The following is a 24,030-nucleotide window of genomic DNA, read 5'->3' on the forward strand; positions in this document are numbered from 1 at the left end:
TATAATGATGAATGTAGACGGGGAGAGAAGGAGGCTGCCTTCGTGGACTTTTAAAATGGAAATGCTCCTGCCATTAATGGGAAGATATTTATTTCCAATTATAATTCCAATGGCAAGGGGTCATCTTGATGTTAATTAATCACAACGTATCACTCCGGCTTCATCGGCGGTGACACTTTAATTTCAGCAGTTATTATCAGTGGCACAACGCACACTGCACTGTGTCAAGTAATGGCTGTGTAATGAACCTTGTTAAGACGGCAGCTCACAAGTCTGCCGTTTATAAGAGCGATTGAATGTTGTCAAAGTCCAGGCTGCGCGTTATCCATTCCCATCAGGAGAGGCCTACGTTCTTAACCACTCTTCCGTGGCTCATAATGGGTTTAACGTGCCATTCATAGCGCCATACTGCCTTGTGCCAGTCAGGCAATTTTAGAAATAGACTATCCATTTTGCAAGCTTTCATCTTCTACATCTTGTTTCGCCAGGTGAGTTGGTAATTGAGCGGTATAGTGGAGAGATAAAAGGCTAGAGTGAAAGTGAAATGGAATGATTTCTACATCTTATAATAACACTGAATACGTCAATATACAATAGTCATACAGGCCAAAGTGCTTCCATGGTTCCCGCGTCACTTTGACAACCAATCTGCACAGTCAAAGTGAGAAATGAGCATCAGATTAAACAATATAACCAAAATCTGACAGGCAGCACTAGTTATAAACCTGGAGGATTACAAGTAGAGTTTTATCAATAATGACACCAAAAAAAAAAATATATATATATATATATATATATATATATATATATATATATATATATATATATATATATATATATATATATATATATATATATATATATATGTGTGTGTTTGTGTGTGTGTGTGTGTGTGTGTTAAAATATGCTGTATACACTGTTTGATTTCAATTAAACATGCATGGTCAGATTGATGCTCCCTAAAATGAATGAAAATGTACAATAATGGTATATGAAATAAAATGATGATCATTTTATAAAAATTAAAAATGATTAAGCAAAATAAAACTAATTTGACAAGACTACTCTATAACAACATAAGTAACCACTCCCATGTTGACTCTATCTATTTTTCATATGTATATCTGAGTGGCGTGAGTGGCTTGCAATTAGCTTTTCAAACAGCTGAGGGCGACAGTGTACCGCAATGCAGCCCTTCTGCCGCAACAGAAGCGACGAAGAAGAGACTGTCAGCGAGAGAAAATGGTCGACGCTAAATGTGCGGGTGCGCTAGTTTGGCATCGAGCACTGTAGTAGGAGGTCTTTTTTCATCTGAGCATGGACTATTGCCTTTAACATATAGACAAAATGTTCAAAAAGGCTAAACGAGCCAACTTCCGGCGGAGAAATGAGTCGGACGAGGAGGACCATGAGGAGAAGCAGCAGCAGCTACCGCCGCAGCCGCCGCTGGCTTCGACACTCTTTGGGCCTGTGGTGGACGAGATCCCGTTCATGGAGACTTCTACCAGCGGCGGCACGACGGCAGCTGGCAATGCGGACAATCATCTGAGCAACGGCTTCCTGGCAAACGCCCCCACTTTCAAAACTGTCAAGAAAGTCAAGAAGGGCAAAGATATCGCAGCGGTGCCCGTCCCCGCCAAAGCGAGCCTGCTAAGCTTCGACGACGAAGAAGGTAACTTTGCGTACCGGGGCTAACTTAGCTTAGCCTGCCGGTAAACGCCACTGCGCTCAGAGTAAATGTCAAGATTTGGTGTCAGAACTGCAGGCTAGTCTGTTTTAACGTATCCGTTTTGACCTAAGGCGATTTCTATTTCTTGTGTATTTCGTGTAACAGACCACATTTACCACTTATTTTCTTCTGCACGGTCTATTTTGTAAACAGAGGACTCCGAGGTGTTCAGAGTGAGGAAGTCCAATCACAGCAAGAAGATCGTCAAGCAGCTGAAGCGGGAATACAAGGAGGACCTGGAGAAGTCCGGGAGTGTTAAACAGGAGATCAAATCAGGTTTAAAAGCAGTTCATACCTTAATCTGCCACCACATGACCTTAAAGTAGACAATATGTGTCAAAGCACATTTGTGTGTGTGCGCCCATTAAATTTGACTGATCATTCACAATCTTGTTTTTCTAGATGCGTCGCCTCAGCCTGCAGTCACCATCAAGGAGGAGGTGGCAAGCAAAGGAAGCAGTGACCAGGGGGAAGAAGAAATGGAGGTGGACAGTGCTGATGACCATGATGCAGAAGCAAGGGCTCAAGGTGGACGGGCACAGAGTCGCACCTCCCGGAAAGACAACGGGGCCGCATTCAACACACTATCCTCCCTGAGCAGCCTGAGACCAGGTAACACTACAACTCAGGTGCCAGTTCAGGAGAAAACTATAGGTCCAGTTTCTCAACTTAATCTTCAAATACTACCTTGACCTGGGCGACTGAGAACCTTCACAGGCACAAAGCAAGAAAACTATAGGAACAACAACAACAAAAAGAATGTTTGTTAATTCGAAAAAAAAATTGTCTTGCTTTCATAAAAGTATCAAGTATTGTTCTTATTCTACACTTAGGAGGCTACAAATTAAATACATACTATGCTGTACACGGCAACCTGAAAGACTGTGCAAAACTAGACAGAATACAGTGAATAAGTTATTTTCTGTTCATTCTCTAGGAGAGATCCCAGATGCCGCCTTCATCCACGCAGCCAGAAAACGGCGACAACTAGCAAGAGAGCTGGGCGGTGACGCCCCGCTGGTGGAGACAGAGGCTCCCAAGAAACGTCTGGTGGGAGAAGACGAAGGCGTCAGCGACGACGAAGACGAGGAAGAGAAGAGGATTCGCTTTAGTGGAGTCCGAACTAAAAGTCAGAGACAGAAGATAGCAGAAGAGATAGGTACCAAACCACCATGCATTTTAACCTGATTTAGTACATCAGTCTATGCAGCTTTATTTGTTTGTTTGTTTGCTTTAAAACATAATGCCCACTTGATATGAACAGGTATCGAGGGCAGCGATGACGAGGCTCTGGATACAGGTCAGGATGAGGAATCGAGCCGCTGGGAGCAGGAACAGATCAGGAAGGGCATCAGTATACCCCAGGTAACTGATTGTTTATCTGAGAGGTCTAATGCATGAGGACAAAAATAAAAAAATAAAGATTTAATTTAAGACATGGTTATCTTCACGCTGTTGCTGCTAGTGCTAACCCAATCAGCAGTCTACACTTACTCAGTGAGCATCTTTTTGCAGCCCTGGAGCATCGTACTGCAGTATAGTACTACAGTTGCATTGTGACAGTTGTGAAGGGCACAGATACGGTCTCAGGGGGTAAAAAGCACTCTGAGACACCTCTCTCACACCAGAGGGAAATCTGCCAGGACCATCGCTAGGAAGTCTGATGAATCAGGCCTTCGCTCTCTCACATCTCGTCTTGTGTGCTGCTTTTTAGTTTGCTGCAGCTTGAATTGTATGGCTAACAGCATTGCTTTTGTTCCTGTTTGCAATGGCCAGGTGCAGAGCAGCCAGCCTGAGGAGAGCATGGTCTACTACCAGAACAGCTACGACAGCCAGCCCTATGGCTCCTCGTACAGCATGCCCTTCACCTACAGCGCTGCGGCTGCCCAGCCAGGCAAACCTGCAGGACAAGCAGACAACGGCTCCACTCACTACAGGGCCCCTGTTGGTGATCTACCCCCGGTATCCCTTGATCTGGTAAAGAAACGCCTGCAGGACAGGTAGGTTCTGTGATGAGCTGCGTCAACCCCTAACAACAAATCGGCTGCTTCAGCTTTGTTGAGCAAGCCCTCAAAGACAGAGACAAGACAGAGGCATTGTGGGACTTAATGAGGTTGCATTAGTGCTCTCAGTCAACACTATTGCAGGAGTGCAGCATTTACAACATCTTGTCCATTGTAATTACGTTTTCATTTGTGTGCTTCATTGAATGGTAAGGCAACTTTCGCCCATGCAGTTTTTCTCTTAATTATTTTCACGTAATTAAGATTGAATTGGCACCGTTGTCCCTGGCCTCGTCTGATTGAGCCTTGTTGTCTTTCCCTGTGTGTCGTGTGAACGCAGGCTGCGACAAATGCATGCAGGCCACAACGCAAACGTCAAGCGCTACAAACAGATCGAAGACGACCTAGCTGCCACTGAGAGCACCATACAGCAGCTGGAGGGGTCGTCCACTGACAATGCAGACCGATATAAATTCTTGCAAGAGATGCGAGGGTATGTTGGAGACTTGCTTGAGTGTTTCAGTGAAAAGGTAAGGGAGAACTTTTCTGCTGTTTGCTTAGCTGTTTTGTGTCTGTGTGATCTCTGACCACTAATTGTGGACCTAAAGCCCCATAAATAAAATGGATCTGCTACAAAATTGTCGGAAATGGCTCATTTTGTGTTGTGTTAGTTAATGCTTACAATAAGTGTTGATGCTAATATAAGTGACTGTTCACCGTGCTGCCACGGTGCCAGAACTTCTTTTTTCAATATTTTAGCATGTGGTGGTATAAAGTAAAAAATACTCTATTTTATCTACTGAAAATAAAGAATCTAAATTAAAAAATGAGTATAATTCTTTAGTAAATTAGGGAAAAAACATTTCTACAATGCTGTAATAAACGCATGTCAACACAGAATAATTCAGTCTTGTTCCTACAGCAGCGGGAAGATGGGATTGACAGGCCTGCAAACAACTTTGGTTATCCACACTTTCTCAAAAGAATATTTAACTTAAAATTAAATGATTAGACTCCAATAAATTACAAGTTGCAAGTTTTTGACAAGAAATTTAGCATGCATAATCTATTTACCTCGCAAATGGCATTGTATTACATGTGTTGTCTGTATTTTTGAGATCACAATAATGCACATGAAGCCATTTCCACACGTGAGACCCAACACAAGTAATAATTTGGTCCCAGTTGTGTACATGTGTGCTTTTGGCGGTCCTCTCTCCCCCCCCCCCTTCCTCCAGCGGGACGCCCCAGTGACACGGAGCCCCACTCTTGTTTGGCTCAGATGTCACAGAAGACGTCATATCTTTCAGGTGCCTGCTGTCCTGGAGCTGGAGGCTGCCATGCACCAGTTACTAAGGCAACGGGCCTCGCGACTCGTCCAGAGACGACAAGATGATATTAAAGATGAATCGTCGGAGTTTGCAAGCCTTTCAAGTCAGTCCATCTTGAAGGTTTTTATGATTTATTCGAACAGACCTCGTTAGTTCTTTATGTGTGTTTGTGGCTGTGTGGGTGTGTGTGGGTGTGTGTGTGTGTTTTCAGTTTCGACTTGTTTCTCCCACCCCTACCCCTGCAAGTGTTGCTTAAGGTTAACTGTGTGAGTGAACTTGTGCAAGCATGGTCATGTTTATTGGAGGGGCTTCCTCAGCAGCCCTTTAATGGCAGGGCCTTTCACTAGAGCTGACTGCTTGTCAGTCGGCTCGAGCATTGAGACACTAAAGAGTAAATCTGTTGGTAAATGTACAAAACAGCTGCCAGGTAGGTCACAATGAATTTAACCGAATATTGTGTGATTTGTTTTTTTTTTCTTTTTCTCTATGCACATATTAATGACCCGCTCTATTACCACCACCTGTGTCTGCTTGCTAATTTTACAATTTTAAATTTTCATAATTCGTCCACATTTAGAATAGTCCTTACTGATGAGATGATGGGTCGCCCAAATCGCTCCGTTAGTTCTCACATGGCGCCTGTCTCTTGCAGATAAAGCCGTCATGGCTCCTAATCTGGACTCGTTTGGTCGCGACCGTGCAGCCTACCAGGAGCACAGCCGGCAGAGGAGGATCGCAGAGCGAGAAGCCAGACGGTGCGACGCTCACTTCTTTCTTCTTTCTTTCTCTGTTTGGTGTTAATGGATTTTTACGAATCTCGATTTCAGCCATGATTGTTTTTTTTTTTTTTTACACACGTACATTACTCTAGAGGTGCCAGATGCCTGTTTCTTGCATTTTTAGTCAGTTGCAATTTTCAACAGTAAGTCAACTTGATAGTCCGTTAAGGGGCAGCCCTCTGTCAGGTCTCTGTTTTCTATCAGAGGTGAGAAAAAGGTGAGGGTGCTCACAAATGTCCATGTACAAGCTGGCAGCCCCCTCAAAATCTACATCAGATTTTGACCTGCAAGCGGTTCTAAGATTTCAAAACCTGCATCTGCAGTGTCAAGCGCAGCTCTGATCATAGCCTGTTTCTCAGAGGAGGCCAAGCAGTCCTGACCTGCCTGGTTCTGTACTTGGCGCCAAGCCCGTTATCACAATGCGTTACAGTTTATTCATCGCTGTAATTGTCTGGCACAGAGCCCGAAGGCGACAAGCTCGGGAGCAAAACGGCAAGAGAGCTGAGCACAACGAAGGCCTGTCCTCCGACGACGAGGAAACATCCACCGACATCACCAGCTTCGACACTGAGAGAGGTGAGCGCACGCCGATCCACAGCAACCAGGTCACTGTCGCGCTCGAGTCTCACGTCCAGTACGTCTTTCTCCTCAATTGCAGATCGCATCGTCAAAGAGTGCAAAAAGGTGTTTGAGGATGCGGTGGAAGACTTCCACTCTCTCGACTACATCAAATCCCATTTTGAGGTGTGGAGGAGAGACTTTGCGGACAGCTACAGGGACGCCTACATCGGCCTGTGTTTGCCCAAACTCTTCAATCCTCTGGTCCGCCTGCAGCTGATCACATGGAACCCTCTCGAGGTGCGCTAGAGCCATCAGGGTTCCAGCTTATTTTTCCTTAGTTCAATTCTGATATCCATCTCCCCGTCTTGTTCCTGTTCCTGTTCAGGCACAGTGTGAAAACTTTGAGTACATGGTCTGGTTCGAGTCGCTGCTGTTCTACGGCTTCGACGAGCACAGCGCCTTGAAGAGGGGGGACGTGGACAACAGCCTGCTGCCCTCCATCGTGGAGAAGGTCATCCTGTCCAAACTCACAGGTAGCCACACGTGCAGAGTGGACACTAGCGTGCCAATAACTGATTGAGAAAACGCTATGCTGTGCAAACTAATGTATTTGCCCTGCGTGCATTTCAGTTTTGGCAGAGCAAGTCTGGGACCCGCTGTCCAGCAGTCAGACCACACAGTTTGTTCATTTCATTCACAGACTGATGAAATGTTACCCTACTGTGCTGCACGGCGACAACAGATACACACAGGTACCTTCTAACTTCAAGTCCATGTACAAGCACACTGAGCTGCAACCAAAAGTACAAGCTTCCTGAATTCCTTTCTCTTCCTCAGGAGCTCTTGAGAACAATTGTCCTGAGAACCAGACGGGCTCTAGATGAGGATGTCTTCCTTCCACTCTACCCCAAAAAGTATATTTCTCTAAGGCTACAAGATAAAGTTGGTCTGTGCTCAAGCTTTGAAGCGGGGATTAAAAGTGTGTTTGTATGTTTTATGCAGTGTTTTTGACAACAAGAATGGCGGTCCATACCTGTTCTACCAGAGGCAGTTCTGGTCCTGTGTGAAGGTATGTGTGGAGCAGGTTTAGTGACATTGTTAGTTGTATTTTATTTACATTTTATTCTACACAGGTTCTAGATTTGAGCTGCTTGAGTTGTGCAATATTTTCAAAATGCCAGAATTAAGCTGAATGATTCTATTTCCACTGACTGATGTTTTGCAACAACAAAGAGAAAAAAAATATTATTTTACATTTAGTCCTGCAAGTGAGACCATACAAGCAATACAAGTGTGCTGCAGTCGGGACGCTAAAGTCTGACTTTGCTTCCCGTGCAGCTGCTGGACAACATCCTGCTGTGGGGGAGCATCCTCTCCATCCCTTGCCTGAAGGACCTCGCTCTGGACAGCACTCTGAATAGATACATCCTATCGGCACTGCAGACCACAGAAACTGCAGAGGAAAACATCCAGAAATGCCAAAAGGTAGGAAACAAACTCACTAGTCCTGCAACAGTGTGCTGCCCTGTACATCACTGTCAAAAACAACAAAATCAAGTGGAGATATAACACGAGAGATTCATTTTCCTTCTCCAGATGGTTCGGTGTTTGCCAACGCACTGGTTCTCTGGGCTGAAGGGCCAGCAGACGTTGCCCCAGCTGGAACCCTTGTGCCGCTACCTCGCCCACCTGGCCAACACACTGCACCGCAGCGGTCTGGGGATGTCTGATGTTGAGCGGCGGACCACCAAGTGAGACGCTCTGTTGTTCTCAGCTTGCCTGCTAACATAGGACTAGCCTGCTAACATAGGAATAGCCTGGCACTGAGCCTGGACAACAAAGTATGGGTCAGGCTTTAAGCAGCAGCTCAGTGAGGAGTGCTTATGCCACATACTGTTTTGTATTGGCATTTGCACTACCATCCAAACACCTTTGCTTCTGGTCTGCTGAAATACAGTTAGTTTGAACAGGTGTGATGGCTAACATTGTTCAAACTGGTTTGGTTTTGTTTGTTTTGTTGGGTTTAAGATGTTTTCTTTTGTGTGCTTTCAGGGAGCTGTTGAAAGAGGTTGTGAAGATGCTGAGCCACATGAATGCCCTGGACCACATCGTGGCTGTGGCAGCTGAGCAAGGCATCAAAGATATCAAGCAGCTTCTGGAACCCAAGACGTAAAGACAACATGGCGACAGCCACCTTTTTATGTCACCTCTTCCTGTTGAGCACAGAGTCATCACCGTTTCAGTGAAACTTGTCTGTTCGTTCCTTTACTTCATAAAAAAAGTCAAAGACATTGCAAATATGTATATATTGTACATATTGTGAATAATGTATAGAAAGGTGTTAAAGGTCTCGCCATTAAGAGTAAGCCCAGTGTTGGAAATGAGGCTACAGGCATATGAAGCATCAGGTGGGACTTACACATGCTGGCAATTTTTTAATTACATTGTTTATTGAGAGTAACCGGATCAAATCGGACAGTTTTTCAACCTGACTCTTTGTTTAAAAAAAAAAAAAAAGAAAGACCTTGCCTCACCACCGTTGAGTCTTTTGTGTCCCTTTTAATGTAAAATGTGCCAAAAAAAAGAAAAAAAAGAAAAAAGTGGAGGAAAAGGAAAATGCAACAGACTGTGGCTGTCACACGTTTCTCACTTCATCCCCGTCAGCTACGCACCGTTCTGGTGAGCTGTGTGACTAGATACATAGAACTTTGTTTTAGTTTTTTTTTTGTTTTGTTTTGCCTGAGAAATAAAAACATACATTTGAATAACCGTTGTCAACTGAGTTTCAATTAAGGTTTTTAGTGGGAAGGGTATTTAGCAATTTAAATTTCAATATATTTTCAGAATGGGTGTGGGTGTGAGTGAGTGAAGAATAGCCACTCAAACATATGTAGTCCTCTCTTGATACTTGTTTGGAAGGCGGTCAAACGGCAGAGTGCCGAACAAACATCTGGCTGATGGTGCTGCCATTGATGTTTGAAAGGTATTTTGTGCCCCGTATGTCAGAAGCGGCCAGTTTGCTGTGCTGCTAGTTTAAGCGCGGTTTTGCTGACTAGAACGAGCATAAGACTGAAGGGAAGGACGTGTCCTCCGTACACTCACTGGCTGGAGACACACTGTTGAAGGACCGTCAGTGAATATTCCAAAATAAGGGACGTTTAACATCTTGTGACGTCACATTTCCATGGCAGATTTAATGGGATTTGGTTTGCTACTGTGAGGAATGGGCGGGCAGTTTTTTTATAAGCCCTCCTCCGCGTGAAAGGGTGACACCAAACTTAGACCGTGCGGCCACCCACCCACCCATTCACTCACCACTGAGACCAACTACTGCGCACCGCGTGCTGGAACCCGAACCAGCCCTGATGTCTTTAGTTTTATAGTTTCCGACCCAAACGGAAGGAATCGCGCGAGTCCAGACTCCTGATCCATGCGCTCCTGCAGGCCAAAGAAGGTAAAGGAACTCGCGCTGCGCTGCGCTGCATTATCCTGTATGTCGCCGTGCGTGCCAGCGGTTATGCAACCTGTAGTCAAGAACTTTTCTGCCAGTTGATCCGCGAGGCGCACTGACTGACAAAGAGCCATGTGCGAGCTGGCGCGCTGCGGGTGGAACGCGAGGTTTAACCCGTGCGACAAAGTCGAACGAGTGCGAAAAGCCAAGCAAGCAAGCACGCCGCGAAGCACATGTTTGGAAGAGACCCTCCCTCCCCTCCCCATTTTAACTCGCAGCCCACCGAGCCTGGCTTGTGTCCTCCTGCATGAGCGCCTCACACAGCTGACGAACGCGTCTCAGCGCCCCGCACCGCGCATCCTCCTCGCCTCCGCGCTGAGCAGATCGTGGATCATTCCGTTTATAGCGACTGCAGCTTTGTGCGCAACGGCAACGTTGTAACGTGAGACCAGAATGTCGCTGGAATGCGTAGGGACAAAAGCAGGGGCGACACCGTGGGGGGGCTCACGGTGATGAGTTTGATGATGATGCCTCGAGGACGCCACGAATTGTGTGTGGTGGGTAGCGGCGAAACAATTATGCGCAGTTTGAATCGAAGAGCCTAGAAAGTCGCATCAGAAAGTCACTGTCATTCACAATAAGACCGGAAATGGGCCAATCAACATCCTACAGCTGCACTTTACAATTCCACTGCTCAGCTGAGCAACTCTTGGTTCAAGGCCAGCAAAACCTGCAAGGCTCCAAATGAACAGAGGTTATCTATTTTCATTTATTGAGGCATCGTCAGTAGCCCATATCCCATTTCACAGAACTGTGATAGTCAAAAAAAAAAAAAAAATCCAAATTATATCCAATTGCACGTCCATTTTAAATGTCACATACCATGATAAAATGTTAATGTTTTCAAGCAATGATGTGCATCATCATCATCATCATCATCATCATCATCATCGGTTGGATTAGTGCAGTAAACCACCAGGGTACAGGTTGCATCATTTCAGTGAGGCAGTGAACGGCACTGACCTTCTAGATCATGGTGGTTACAATCTAATTTGAGCTGATATGAAAGTGGGTCAGTCGAGGTCAAGTGTCTGACTGGTACTTGGTACAAAGCCCAATGGAAAGAGTGTGTGGAAGCCGTTCTCATTTACTGATGTGCTGCTGCTCCTCACTTCTGTGCACAAGGATTTTGAAGTGGCTGCGTACACATGCAGCTTGGTTAACACTACTAAGGTGAGCTTGGATGGGTTTACATAGAAATGAAGTGACTTATTTAAAGGAGTGAACATTAAAAACTAAAATTGTAATTTGGTACATTTTCTGTTGTGCGAGAACAGGTTTATCAAACCAAACAAAAACTCACTCAGCTGCAGTTGTAGAAATAACACTGAGTAAATTTACTTGTCATTGCTTTATTCAATTAAGCTCATGTTTTCCCTATTTTCTAATATTGTGAAATTGAGATGTTTGTTAGGTCAACAACCAACCAACCAACCAACCCCTCACCACCCCCAAAGTCATTAAAATCCCTAAAATGACAAGGCGGTCGGTCAAGCTCTGTGTTGACTGACTGAACAGTGCAGGCATGTTGGCGAAACATGTGACCTATCTGATCCTATCGGGTGCATGGGAACCTTGTGTGACTGTGCAGCAGTCAGCTGTAGCAGCGGCGTAGCAAACTCTCTGCTCAGTTAACTAACCAGGAGGTAGAGCGACAACGATCCACGATCCACAGACAAACATGCATAGATTTGTCAGAATGTAGTAGCACTGAATAAGAAAACCTTATCTGCATTTGTTCATCTTGTTATATACTTACAATTTCATTATATTTTACATTTAAAAGTCCTGTAATGTCCCACTTTCAGATCCTTTTTTGGGTCATCCCTGAGAGCAGTGTGAGCTCACTTGACCGTCCAAAAAGAACCTTATTTAGTCCTTTGCAATAACTGCAGGAACCTCAACCTGTACCGTTGCCATAACCACCCTTTGTGACGCCACAAAGGGTGGTTATGGCAACCTTCCCAGAACTGAGCGTTGTCGCACAGACTGTCTGAAAGGGAGAGGGAGCAGTTGACAGGACAGGAGTGCTACTGTAAGAAAACCAAGCAGAACATGTTTTTTTGCGGAATGTATCACTCCTCCCTCTGCCTTTAGGAGATACACATCTGCAGAGTGAGCGCAGCTTCGCCCATTCACCTCGAGTGTAGTCGCACTGGAAAGGACTTCTAAATGTCAGGCAGTGTCATGTTCATGTTGTTCATTGGTTCTAAGGGATCACACCTCCCTCCTCAGCTCAGGGACGCCTCCAGCTCTGCACTCCGCCCCACACAGTGCTTATGTTGTCTTCACATGACATCTGCTAAATCACTTTTTAAACTGACAAGTGGGCCGTGACCGCGTGGGCACACCCGTACAGGAGGGGACTGAGCGTTCCGAACGGGTGTGCACGCAAGGCGTTGCCATCGCTAATACTGCCAGTGCTTATTCAGTTGGGCTTTGCTGTGTAAATGATAAGAGCAAGGCGGCGCACTTAAACAAAGCGAGGTCGCAAGAAGGGGAGGAATGCGGCAAGAGTATGCTGGCTGCAGCCAGAAGTGAATGTGCTAGAGGTTGAGCAACGTCACTGTCAACAAGTTCGTACATATTCTCACAGCTTGGGGGCAGAAACACTTATTCAGTTGGTCTAAAATGTTGCTTTGCACTCTATATGTTGGATTACATAATATATTCAGGGATAACAAGCATCCAGGAATATTATTTTAAAAGAGACACACGCACACACATTTAAGTATATTTATATACAAGTTTTCCATATCACCAGGCTACTGTCACATTTTGACTGTGCTTCTGCATGCTGCTTGGAATAGCTGAGCCATGTGATTCCTTAGGTTCTATTTCAGAGCGGCAGCAGTAAAACATACGGCACTCTTCACAGTGGCTTTGGGGATAGTTGACAAAAGGAAAATAGAGTCCTTCAATCCTGCCGTCTAATTTTTCCAATTGTAAAGGCTATCCGTACACAGGTAAGGCAATGATCTTATTCCCATACAAACAAAGGTTATTGTCCTTTCCATGTAACCCACAACAGCAAAACTGTTCTTAACCTGAGGTTGGAATTTCCTTGTGTTTTTTGTTTTTTGTTTTTTTTAGATGCCAAAAAAAAATAAATCAGATTTTAAGTTGTTTTTTTGGGGGGGTGTAGGGTCCCACACCCCACCCCAAAAAAGACGAGTGAGAGCGTTGATTGAATGTTACTGGAGGAAGATTTGAATCAGCAGTTGCCCAACTTGCTGTGCCAGCAAAGGGTCAAGCAGTTCATTCTCACTTGTAGCCACCTGCATGTGCTTTTCCCCCTCCGAGTGCTTCTGAGTCTCTTCTCAGACATTCAGCACTGCTCTCTCTCTCATGGCTCATATCTGTGGTACATAATGTGCAGTAATACTTGGCTACCGAGACTAACGTCGGGAATCTCTTCTTCACACAAATCACTTGCTTACGCAGCGATCGTCAAAATAGTTGGCATCCCTTTTTCCCTGATAAATAAAACATGGATGCTGCTCTGAACGACTGGTTTTCATCAACAGTTGAGCACAGGCTGCACCTTCCAATTTAGCAAAGTTACATTTGAGCATTGAAATGTCCACTTTCTGGAAAGAAGTCACTACCTTAGGTCACCCCTGTTGGAACTTTCCATGAGGTTTGTGACATGATGGGCATTGGCACTAACCACGTGAGCGTTCGACTGGTCAGCGCTCTAGCTGGGTTACTCTGCCATGGGTGATTGTTTACACCTGTGTCCTCGTTTCAATCTCCCCCACCCCCCTCTATCCACTTTCTGATAATTCCCCCCAGATTTCTTCCCTGTAGCAGAAGTCAGGCAGAACCCTCTGAGCTCACCACTCGGGAATGTGCAGGAGAATGTTGGCTGGACTCGTGGACATGGTGCATCTTCATGGCTTGCACATTTTCAAGAAGCTTTGTTTAAAGACCAGAATGCTGATGATTTAAAGATCAAATTTGTATTTTGCACAACAAGCTGGAGCTTTTAATTAATATAATGAATATATATACAGTTTGCTCAGGAAGGTGCTTTCTACCAAAGCCAGCAAAATAAATGGGATGAGTTTTGTTAGTTTTTCTTTCTTGTTGCTATGGAGTTTGTTTGTCGGCTAGAATGATATTATTGGTAGGGATCACTGGTAGCATGAATTCTACATTTACTGGGACTTTTGAGTAAAACCTTTTAGTCGTAGTCATGGTGGAAAAACGGCTAATTTCCTAAGCTTTGCCAAGTCTTTTTTTTTAGGCCTCCGTTTCTCAAGAAAAGTATTTCTGTGAGGCGTCTTGATTCTCTACGTGTTGATACAGTCTGTTCCAAACACTCTGCCCTCTCTCCGTTGACTTCAAGTGTGTTATGTAACATATTTCTGCAATGCATCCAGCAGCGAGGCTGATTATCCCTATAGGCCCGGGGATTTTTTGGCAACGAGTCAAACAGTTTGGATTTGGGTTGCGTTGCGTAAGTCCCCAGGAAGCTGCCCTACTTTCAAGAAGTTGTGAGCCCCCTCAGCCGGCATGGAAGACTTTCACTGCGTCTTCCATGGAGTGCGAAGCATGGACTTTCGTCATTTTTGATGAGGTTACTGACAGGCTGGAGAAATTTAATACTGTTATAAATCTGAATAAAAAGTTGTTAAATAAAATTTTGCACAATATGGGGCCTTTTTATACCAAAGGACTGCAATCCCTTTATAGTCGTTCTATTGACACATTAATTTCCAGGCCTTTTCTTGTTATTTGCCAAGAAGTCTGTTCATGTTGTCACTCATCGTCCATCTTCTGCTTCCATCCTCCCATCAGGGCGCGTGCAACCTCTCTCCCCTCCCTCCCCCCAAGCAAGCTCTGAACCCCAGTCTTCCATCTAACGTTCATCCATGGCGCTGAAGAAGATCCTGGGCTTTGGGAAGAGCCTGCTGAGGGTGAAGGTGGTGGACTGCAACTCGGAGGACTCCCATCTGTCCCGCTGCCTCAACACTTTTGATCTGGTGGCTCTGGGTGTTGGCAGCACATTGGGTGCTGGCGTCTACGTGCTTGCTGGTGCTGTTGCACGAGTGAATTCAGGTGAGATTGGCCACTGCGAACTCTTCAGTTTCCATACTAGTAATAATCCAAAAAGAACTCTCCAGCTCTCCAGAAAGAAATGGGAATTAGGCAACCAAGACAAAAGCAAACATCTGCTTTTGCTGCTTTTGCTACATTTTCAGATATATTGTTGCCCTTGATGACATCACAAATTGTAGGGTTTAGCTTGCATTTTCTCGAGAGTGGACCTTGTTAAAGAATGGACTTACAGCACTGACAGGAGAGAGAAACATCATCGCTGGAAAAGCTTGAGGTGACCTTGAATGTACCACTTGTCTCCTCCAGGTCCTGCCATTGTGCTGTCTTTCCTGATCGCAGCTGCGGCCTCAGTGCTCGCTGGTCTTTGCTATGCAGAGTTTGGAGCTCGTGTTCCCAAGACGGGCTCCGCGTATCTTTACTCCTATGTGACCGTGGGGGAAATCTGGGCCTTCGTCACTGGCTGGAACCTCATCCTCTCCTACATTATTGGTATGAACGGTAATTATTTTATTTTCTGATTATATTGAAGATCTTTGCAGCCAACCACCGTTTCCCCGGCTCTTTCTGAATCCCAGGCACATCCAGTGTGGCTCGGGCTTGGAGCGCCACGTTTGACGAACTGATAGGGCAGCGCATAGAGCACTTCTGCAGACAGTACATGTCTATGAATGCCCCGGGTATATTGGCAGAGTACCCAGACATGTTTGCCGTGCTTATTATAATCACACTAACAGGTGGGTCTTTGTTTTCCCCTCTTTGCAATATGAATGCTTTTGGTTTGCAGTGGGTGCAAATATATTTCTTACCTATTTCTTACGTCTCCCCTTCATAGGACTTCTGGCTTTTGGGGTAAAGGAGTCAGCCATGGTCAACAAGATTTTTACCTGCATCAACATCCTCGTCTTATTCTTCATGGTGGTGTCTGGTTTGGTCAAAGGCACTATAAAGAACTGGCAGATCAAGCCTGAAGACATCCTATATGCCAATTACACAACAAACTCAAGCCACAAGTAAGAGTATAAATAAACCCACGTATTTTATCCACAATGTTTCCTTTGGTGAATATGATGCGACTGCATTCTTACAGGCCTCTGTTATTTTTGTCTTTGCAGTGTAACAGATCTGCTGCCAACTAGAGAGAGTTTAGGAACGGGCGGCTTCATGCCGTTTGGGTTCTCCGGCGTCCTGTCGGGAGCCGCTACCTGCTTCTACGCCTTCGTCGGATTTGACTGCATCGCAACCACAGGTCAGTTCTGGCTGTAACCAGATAATGCTCCCTCTGTTGTCGCTGTTTCACCCTTGTTCTGCTCCTTGGGCCCCTTCCACTGCCTCATGGCAATGTTATTTGGGTCTGTGGGCTGCTGTGTAACTCAATCTGGAGCTGGGACCCTTTCACTCTCGGGCTAGTCTAAACAGGCACGAGTGTTATGTAAGGGATGTTGAGACTTGAAAAAAAAAGAAGTAGTTCAGTGCATTTGGCCTAGATTTACTCTTGAGAGAACGCCAACTATATTGACGGAGATGACAGGCCATATTACATGATATGAGGCTGCACATGGCCGTGGAACTTCAAGCTCTCTGTAATTCTAATATGCGAGGTAGTATTACCAAATTTTCCTTTGAATTTTCCTCCATGGCTTCCCAGCTGGTCCCACCCCTGCTTTTGGAGGATTCTCACTGGCTACCTACTCTGCTACCCCATGAACTCCTTTAGGGCCAATTATCTGAGCCAACCAGTGAAGCCAGTCATCCGTGGTTGCGTAGGAGAGACTTTGCAGGCAGTGTTGTGTACCACATACCCTTTGCAGCACAATAAGACAGTGTTTGCTCCAAGGAAGTCTGTTGCGTAATAGCCTGCAGCTGCAACAGTTGGGTATTTCAGTTTTGGATGTACAAAGGAAGGAAAACACAAGCAACTATGTATGTTTGTGTGCCTGCTTTTTGCATTCAGAGTGAAATCTCAATGGATATTTATGAACAGCTAGAAGCAAAGACTTAACCAGCGTTCATGCTCTCTAGGTGAGGAGGTGAAGAATCCCCAGAGGGCCATCCCCATCGGCATCGTCTCATCACTGCTCATCTGCTTCGTCGCCTACTTTGGGGTGTCCGCCGCCCTCACCCTTATGATGCCGTACTACTTACTGGACAGCAACAGCCCCTTGCCGTCAGCCTTTAAATACGTTGGATGGGGAGGAGCCAAATACGCTGTGGCTGTAGGGTCACTGTGTGCTCTGTCCACAAGGTATAACTGCTGTGGTGTTCTGTTGGAGCTTGCACATTGCATTTCTCTACGCACCGCGCGCGCGCGCACACACACGCACACACACACACACACACACACACAAGTATATATTTTTATTTTTTTCTAAAGCACAGATTCCTTACTGAACATAAATTATATTTATGTATTCTATATTTAGTCAATGCATTTGGTTATGTAAGCTCGTGTCATCTAGGGCCACCATGACCTGCCTGTTTGATAAATATGTATGCGCAGCAATTTTCTAGTATTGCTAATGTATAACAGGAATACCAAATTGTGAATGTTGTTTTTGTGACTGTATCTGATCGGGAATTTAAAAAGCAATACATCGCTTTTTCATTTCAACTATTTGCTACTATGGGCAGTACATTTTTGTTTGATACAATCCTGCATTCTAGCTTCTATCGTTCAGCACTGTGTATAGCATGACATGAAAATCAACAGTACTGCATTTCCAAGCTTGTGTCTCTGCTCAGTATCTTTCTTGTGGGTCTAAGTGTAGGTTCTGTATAACCTGGTCTACCCTCGCCCAATAGCCGCTTCGGTGCTTTTTCCACTCTGACCTCATGTGATCTGGGCTGTGGCTGGCGATGCGCCCAAATCCTGCTAACTGCAACTCTCACCTCTGAGACATGTGCAGGTGAGACACTAACACGCATGTATGGGGAACAGCTTTCCATCGTCACTGAAGCTCCTTTAAGCAGCTAAGCCAGGCTGGCTCAGTTGTAAATGTCTGGACTCTCCTCTCTCAGCGGCTGGAAAACGCAGGTTCTGAATAAACTCTGCACTCTTTTAACCAATTTTACAGTTAAATCCAGGGCAGGGTAAAATTAGGACAACGTTTTAATATCCAGCATATGTGTTGAATGTTGCCTGATGGCGATGTGACCGATAACAAAAATAAATAAATGCCAACATTGGCTTTTGTAAAGCTGATTTAGACAGCAGAGAGTGAGAGGACTATGTAGACGTTGAAAATAATTATTCCTACTTCATCAATATGGTTGTACTGAGAAAGAAAACCATTAATATGGTCTTCAATTGGTCTGATAATTCTGACCTCTGACATCAACAAGGCATTTCCCTTCGCACAATGAGAATCCCAGTAGACCAGCAGTTTGTGACGCACTCAGACCAGCAGCCCGTCTGGCTCCAACAACGTTCAAAGTCCTTAATCCTTTGTCTGCCCCGGTCTGATGCTTGCTTTAAACTTTAGCGAGTCTTTGCCACCTTTTCTATGTCCCTAAATGCACTGAGCTGCTGCCATGTAATGGCTGAAAGTTATTTTTGTTAACAAGCAATTAAGTGTTCTACCTAATATGTTGTCGATAGTCACACAAACTGTGAACAGACGGTACACTGAGTAGAAAATGTTCCCCCTTCTAGTTGTTCTGTGATGTGTATGTTGCACATGTTGATGTTGCAATGACGAGAAATCTTAGATGCGCAGCACAGACCAAAATTAAAAGCAAACTGAACATTTTTTCATGCCAGAGAAAAAAACAAAACAGCCCAAAACAATTCAGCTGAGCACCCAGTATGATGATATTAGTTCTTGTGGTGTCCATCTTATCATTAAGACCAGCCAGCATGAAACGGGTTCACTGTCTCGCGCATGTTTTCCTTCCTAGCTGGTTACGTTTTTTGAGGTGTCTTCTAACATGGACTTTGTGCATCAGTATTTTGCCTCTCTATCACATATACATTCGGATACAGGGAGGTTTTCTTTTCTAATATCCTGGTGTCTCTTGATGGAATGTTAACACTTGCCATTCAAAGCAACTGAATGGGTTTTTAACCAAGAGAAGCTAACTAACAGCATGGGGGAGCCACATTATTTGGTGTTTTTAAGAGGTTTAACTGTACTGTACATGCTGACAGCAGAATTTGGTCCAATATCATGTTAGATATTATTATATAACATGATTATTATTATATACCATAGAGGCAGCCAGCCTGCGGAACAGCTCTGTTCCCTATTTAATTCTTCCCCTTTCTGCCACACTCACCCTCATATTCTTCTCTTGTTCGTCTGTAATTGCCCTCTCACATGTGCCCCCCCCCCCCTCATTATTACCAAAGTCTGTTGGGTTCCATGTTTCCCCTACCTCGAATCATCTTCGCCATGGCTCGGGACGGCCTTCTCTTCTCCTTCCTGTCCCACATCAGTGAGAGAAAATCCCCCATAACGTCCACCATGGCCGCCGGCGTTATGTCTGGTAAGACAGAAAGACAATTATTTTTTTATGTATTTATTTTAAGGGTTAGTTTTGAAAACATAGGCCACAGAGCTCCGAGGAGCTATATTGTATTTGTGTTTTGCACTTAGCAAGCACATTTGTCATTTTTTTGGGGTAGTTTTGCTTGCTGTGCAGCAGCACTCTGAGCTATACGTAAATGCTCATACAGAAGCGACACGCTGATGATGTCTAAAGTGTTCTTGACTCAATTCATACAGCTTTAATACAGCAAAACTATACAGTACATATCCCAGGTTTTCCCCCGTCCCTCCAAAACTCTTTCCTTCCCCTCTCATTGAAGCTATCATGGCCTTCCTGTTTGACCTGAAAGACCTGGTGGACCTGATGTCGATAGGGACACTGCTGGCCTACACATTAGTGGCTGCCTGCGTCCTTGTGCTCCGGTAAGTAGGCATATTGGTAACATAAGGGTTTCACCAAAGTATTTGTGAGAACACATGCATGAGAAGAATTCATGTTTGTGAAGCACAAATTTAACTTGTTTGATTTCTTTTGTAAGAAGTCACGGATAAATATTATTTTTGAACAGCCGAAAGTCACCGATTACACCGTAACATCTTATTTCCTTAACTCTGTCAACCTCTCTTGACTGGGACGGGTGTTCATTTTAATAGATGTTCAATTCTGTGCTCAACCAAATCAGGTATCAGCCAGAGCATCGCAGCCAGGCCTATCAGAGGGCCGACACAGAGGAGGGGGAGCAGAGCGACGACATCAGCATCCCCAGTATGGGCTTCCTGCCTGGTGCGGAGGAGAGGTTCAGCTTCCAGACTGTGATGTTCCCCGACAACCCCGAGCCGTCCGTGCTGTCCGGTTTCACCGTCAACGTCTGTGTCTCTTTCATGGGTAGGTGCCAAACTGCCAGACTGCATTAGCTCTGCCGGTGCAGAGTAATTATACATTGACTTCTGTGAAAACAGAGTAATACATGCAGAAAAAATAAACCCTTCTCCCTTCAGGGACACTCATCCTGGCGTTCAGTATACTGGCCGTGCAGGGAGGCACTGCTGCGTGGAACCTCGCGGCCCTCAGCTTGATCTTCGCTGTGTGTCTCCTGCTGACTTTCATCATTTGGAGGCAGCCTGAGAGCAAGACCAAACTCTCCTTCAAGGTTCAATTCCTCCCCCCTCCAAAAAAATGCTGCAGTTTTATTTTACCTATTTGTTGAGTCATCAGACAGACTTCTAAGTTTTCATTATGTAAATTCCAGGTGCCGCTGCTGCCTTTCCTCCCGGTCGTCAGCATGTTTGTCAACGTTTACCTCATGATGCAGCTGGACAGAGGCACGTGGATACGATTTGCCATCTGGATGGCGATTGGTAGGAGCTCCTTGTTAAATGCAAGCGTCTTAACGCCAGCCAGGGAAGGTTAGATTCGTAACTTTGCCCGTGTCTGATCTTTTTACCACTTTAGGTTTCATCATCTACTTCAGCTACGGCATCCACCACAGTGCCGAGGCATCCTTGGCTCGCTCCTCTCCTGACACGGAGATGGCCAGTCTCAAGCCAGACCACGGGTCGGAACCCAACACGCCGGAAAAGGAGGCCTTTTTCCAGTACCCACTAGTCACCCAGGAAGAGGACGATGGTGACCTATAGGGGGTGATGTTGTACATATTTTCTGCCAGTCTCTGCAAAAGGGCTGATGTGACTGAGCGACTCAGGTTCTCCTTGGAAAAAAAACTCATACCGTGGCCATGCTGTGGGGTAGATCTACAGGATATCTGAAGCCTTTTTTTGCCAGTGACTTTTTTTTCCCATGTTTTGTTATTTTGGCCTTGAGCTTCAGCTGCTCCGTTTTGCATGACTGCCCGAGAGGAGGTGGGTTCATGGTGGAGATAGAAAACATGTCAGCGCCATGGGGCTGTGATTAATTCTTCTTGGAGCGGGGCTGTCTGGTGTGGAATTCCACAGCTTTAATCTAGGCACCAGAACACACACATATTCTCTTTTCCACCTGTTAAAATTCAAGAACTACTGGCGTTTTACATGACTGTGAAAATGTCAGAACGGAACTGGCACAGAAACGTTACCGATGGTGCTTCATTGTCTTCCACCTGCCGACTTTTCTTGTGTTCGAACCTCTCTTTCAATTATCCCTTCAAAAACAAAAGTTGGAGTGGAGAAAACAGTGAAAAAGTGCTCCTCGTTGAGAGGTTACCTTCATTTATTAAAGAGACAGGGGTCGTCAGGCCTGTAGCTGCACGTCTGAGCCTGATCTTGGAGTTTCCGTGAGGTCATCCGGCAGTTCAAGGGACTGTGTTGAGTCCGGTATCGAGGGATATGAAAAGTGTTTGATTAACTATTTAATCTGAGACACATACTGTACATTCAGAGGAAGGCATTTAGTACAAAAAGTGACAAGTTTCAACTGTTCAAGCTGTGATTCATATTAGTAATGTGCTCGGAGGTATATGGCTTTGTATTTTACCGCTGCTTCTAAGAAATCTCATGTTTGATTTGGAACTTCTAGTAAAATCAACAACAGTTGACAAATATCTGTTAATGAATAATTCAGGTTCTGCAGTTCTGCAAAGTGCAATTTCACAGTGCTGGTTGCTGTGGGTTTTTTTTTTTGTTTGTTTGTTTTTTTACACCAGTAGGGTTTTTTTGTTTTTTTTCTTTTCGTTTTCTGCAAACTCTTCCTTTCAAAACTGTTTTATTACATTTTCTTAGCACACCTTTTACAGGACTCCCAAGCTTCTTAATTGCTTCATATTTAGTACACACTCAGCTTGGACAGGCAACACTAATAATTTAGCAACTCCTTGGAACTAAAAAAAAAAAAAAAAATGAGGTCATGAATTTGGAAATTGTAGCCATGGTATTGTAATTTGTAGCGAGACTTTTTTTTTAAATTGTGGGATAGAATTAAATATTTTTGCTTCCACAAATGAATAGTTTGTGGCTACCATTGCTGGTTACTGAATTGGAAGAGGCACCGCTGTATGAAACAAATGCTTTTGCCCGAGATATTTTTTGTACTTTGTGTATACAGAAATTGTGTGCAGTTGAAACTAAAAATAGTTTTTTGTTAAATTCTAATGAGATTGTTGTATCAAGAGAGGAACTCCAGCTCTCCAATGATACATCCGTGTTTCTGTTTAATCTACAGTGGGTTTTAGATACTTTGCCAGTCAACGTGGAAGTAACAGATGTCAGCTTGGTTGCTCTTTCGGTGCACTCAATTTTTCCTTCACAGCAAAATTGGTTTTATATAAGTAAAACCTGTACAATCAAGATTGTGTATATATTATGATATAAGATTGTGATGTTGTGTTTACATACTCGAGGAAACTTGACACTTCATTCTCAGGGTTGTCAATTCAAAGGCATGTCCTTAATGTGCCCTGTATCCTCACTATGCATTCAGCAATAATTGCACAACTAGGAATTTTAAATCCATTACCGTGGACTGTTTATATTGTGGCATTTCATTGTGCAAGTGAAATAATGCCAAGTTCTATGGATTGTTCTCATTACACTTTTCTACAAAGGATAATGACTAATGGCTTTATATCTATCAAATGTTGACATGAAGCAGCATCAATAATTAAAGTTTTTTTTTTAAAAAATCTAGTAATTGACAGCAAAGTACTACAACTACCACACAACTACAGTATATATACAGTACACATTGAGCCGTGATTATTCCCCTAAGTAGTTGACACCCTTTTTTGTAAATGTGTTTTTTGTTTTTGTTTTGTTTTCTTGTCAAATTTGAACAGTGGCGCAGTTTATGTGTTTGGAAATCTGTCTTGGGGCACTTGTTTTGCCAAAACTTGCATGGTTTATTAAATTTAAAAAAAAAAAAAAAAAAACGGTAAATACAAATAAAGACATTTTTAAAAACCTGCTTCTTAACCTTCTGTAATCAAAAAAGGAAAAACAAAATCATTTTTGTTGTTTGTTTTCTCTCTCTCTCCCCCCCCCCCCCCCCCCCTTTTTCTTTTTTTTTAATTTCATCGGTGCAGACCTCTGGTGCCTGAAAACCATTACACCTACAGATACACGTCCACAAGAAACATTAACACTTTCTCTCTTATTAAAGCTAAAATGTTATTAATTTTTTAGCTTTAAGCTAGGTAGACGAGATTCGCTTAATGTAAAGCTACGATACCTGATTTGGGTCGTAGGAGCAGCCTGATAACGAGGCGTTCATTTCAACCAGGTGTGTTGGAGTAGGACAGGGCGCCCCCTACAGAAAGGAAAAGAGTTTTTGGTGCTCGGTCCCTAATAATCACGTTTATTGTTCTTGCCTTCAAACGTCTATGTTCTTGTTAGTTCTCACCAGCTGCTGTCCGATAGTTTCGTCTGACCATACGTTTATCAGAGCTTTTGCTCACTCAACGTCTGAGCGCGAGCCAGTTTTCCCGCCTGTCGTTTCGCGATGCACGCGCGCTTCTTTGGATTGGGTTAACCCACAGGATTGATATCCTGTATCCTACAAGTCCAGTTGGACGCTGGAGTCCGTCTTCTGGATTTTATCCGTTTGTAGTCGAACTCGAATCGTCTGTTTGGTTTACAGA

At 44.4% G+C, this 24,030-nt stretch overlaps 2 protein-coding genes across 2 annotated transcripts; both read left to right on the forward strand.

Moving 5' to 3' along the window:
* Positions 1–1,205: 1,205 nt before the first annotated feature.
* Positions 1,206–9,158, forward strand: paxbp1 (PAX3 and PAX7 binding protein 1). The gene is made up of 18 exons (XM_076031603.1): positions 1,206–1,672; positions 1,883–2,005; positions 2,132–2,341; positions 2,667–2,888; positions 2,994–3,094; positions 3,506–3,729; positions 4,073–4,262; positions 5,043–5,166; positions 5,716–5,818; positions 6,303–6,418; positions 6,501–6,700; positions 6,789–6,936; positions 7,034–7,155; positions 7,241–7,317; positions 7,406–7,472; positions 7,742–7,888; positions 8,000–8,154; positions 8,456–9,158. Exons 1-18 carry the CDS (start codon positions 1,348–1,350, stop codon positions 8,574–8,576), a joined length of 2,775 nt encoding a protein of 924 aa, XP_075887718.1. The 5' UTR covers positions 1,206–1,347; the 3' UTR covers positions 8,577–9,158.
* A 535-nt stretch (positions 9,159–9,693) lies between these two features.
* Positions 9,694–23,062, forward strand: slc7a1a (solute carrier family 7 member 1a). Its single transcript, XM_076031605.1, has 13 exons — positions 9,694–9,857; positions 14,718–14,978; positions 15,285–15,467; positions 15,554–15,712; positions 15,811–15,988; positions 16,091–16,224; positions 16,998–17,220; positions 19,324–19,460; positions 19,783–19,885; positions 20,146–20,348; positions 20,462–20,613; positions 20,713–20,821; positions 20,916–23,062. Exons 2-13 carry the CDS (start codon positions 14,792–14,794, stop codon positions 21,098–21,100), a joined length of 1,953 nt encoding a protein of 650 aa, XP_075887720.1. The 5' UTR covers positions 9,694–9,857; positions 14,718–14,791; the 3' UTR covers positions 21,101–23,062.
* Positions 23,063–24,030: the final 968 nt, after the last annotated feature.

This window comes from Nelusetta ayraudi, unplaced genomic scaffold, assembly GCF_046127955.1.
Source record: "Nelusetta ayraudi isolate G7.1 ecotype Tasmania unplaced genomic scaffold, CSIRO-AGI_Nayr_v1 ptg000033l, whole genome shotgun sequence".
Lineage (NCBI taxonomy): Eukaryota > Metazoa > Chordata > Actinopteri > Tetraodontiformes > Monacanthidae > Nelusetta > Nelusetta ayraudi.

Excerpts from the sequence above, each read along its gene's own strand:
- paxbp1 (XM_076031603.1), top strand. The coding sequence starts at position 1,348 with ATGTTCAAAAAGGCTAAACGAGCCAACTTCCGGCGGAGAAATGAGTCG. Across the intron at positions 3,095-3,505 it reads AGGGCATCAGTATACCCCAG|GTGCAGAGCAGCCAGCCTGA; the intron begins GTAACTGATTGT and ends TGCAATGGCCAG. Across the intron at positions 3,730-4,072 it reads AAGAAACGCCTGCAGGACAG|GCTGCGACAAATGCATGCAG; the intron begins GTAGGTTCTGTG and ends GTGTGAACGCAG.
- slc7a1a (XM_076031605.1), top strand. The coding sequence starts at position 14,792 with ATGGCGCTGAAGAAGATCCTGGGCTTTGGGAAGAGCCTGCTGAGGGTG. Across the intron at positions 15,713-15,810 it reads TATTATAATCACACTAACAG|GACTTCTGGCTTTTGGGGTA; the intron begins GTGGGTCTTTGT and ends TCCCCTTCATAG. Across the intron at positions 20,822-20,915 it reads TGCCATCTGGATGGCGATTG|GTTTCATCATCTACTTCAGC; the intron begins GTAGGAGCTCCT and ends TTACCACTTTAG.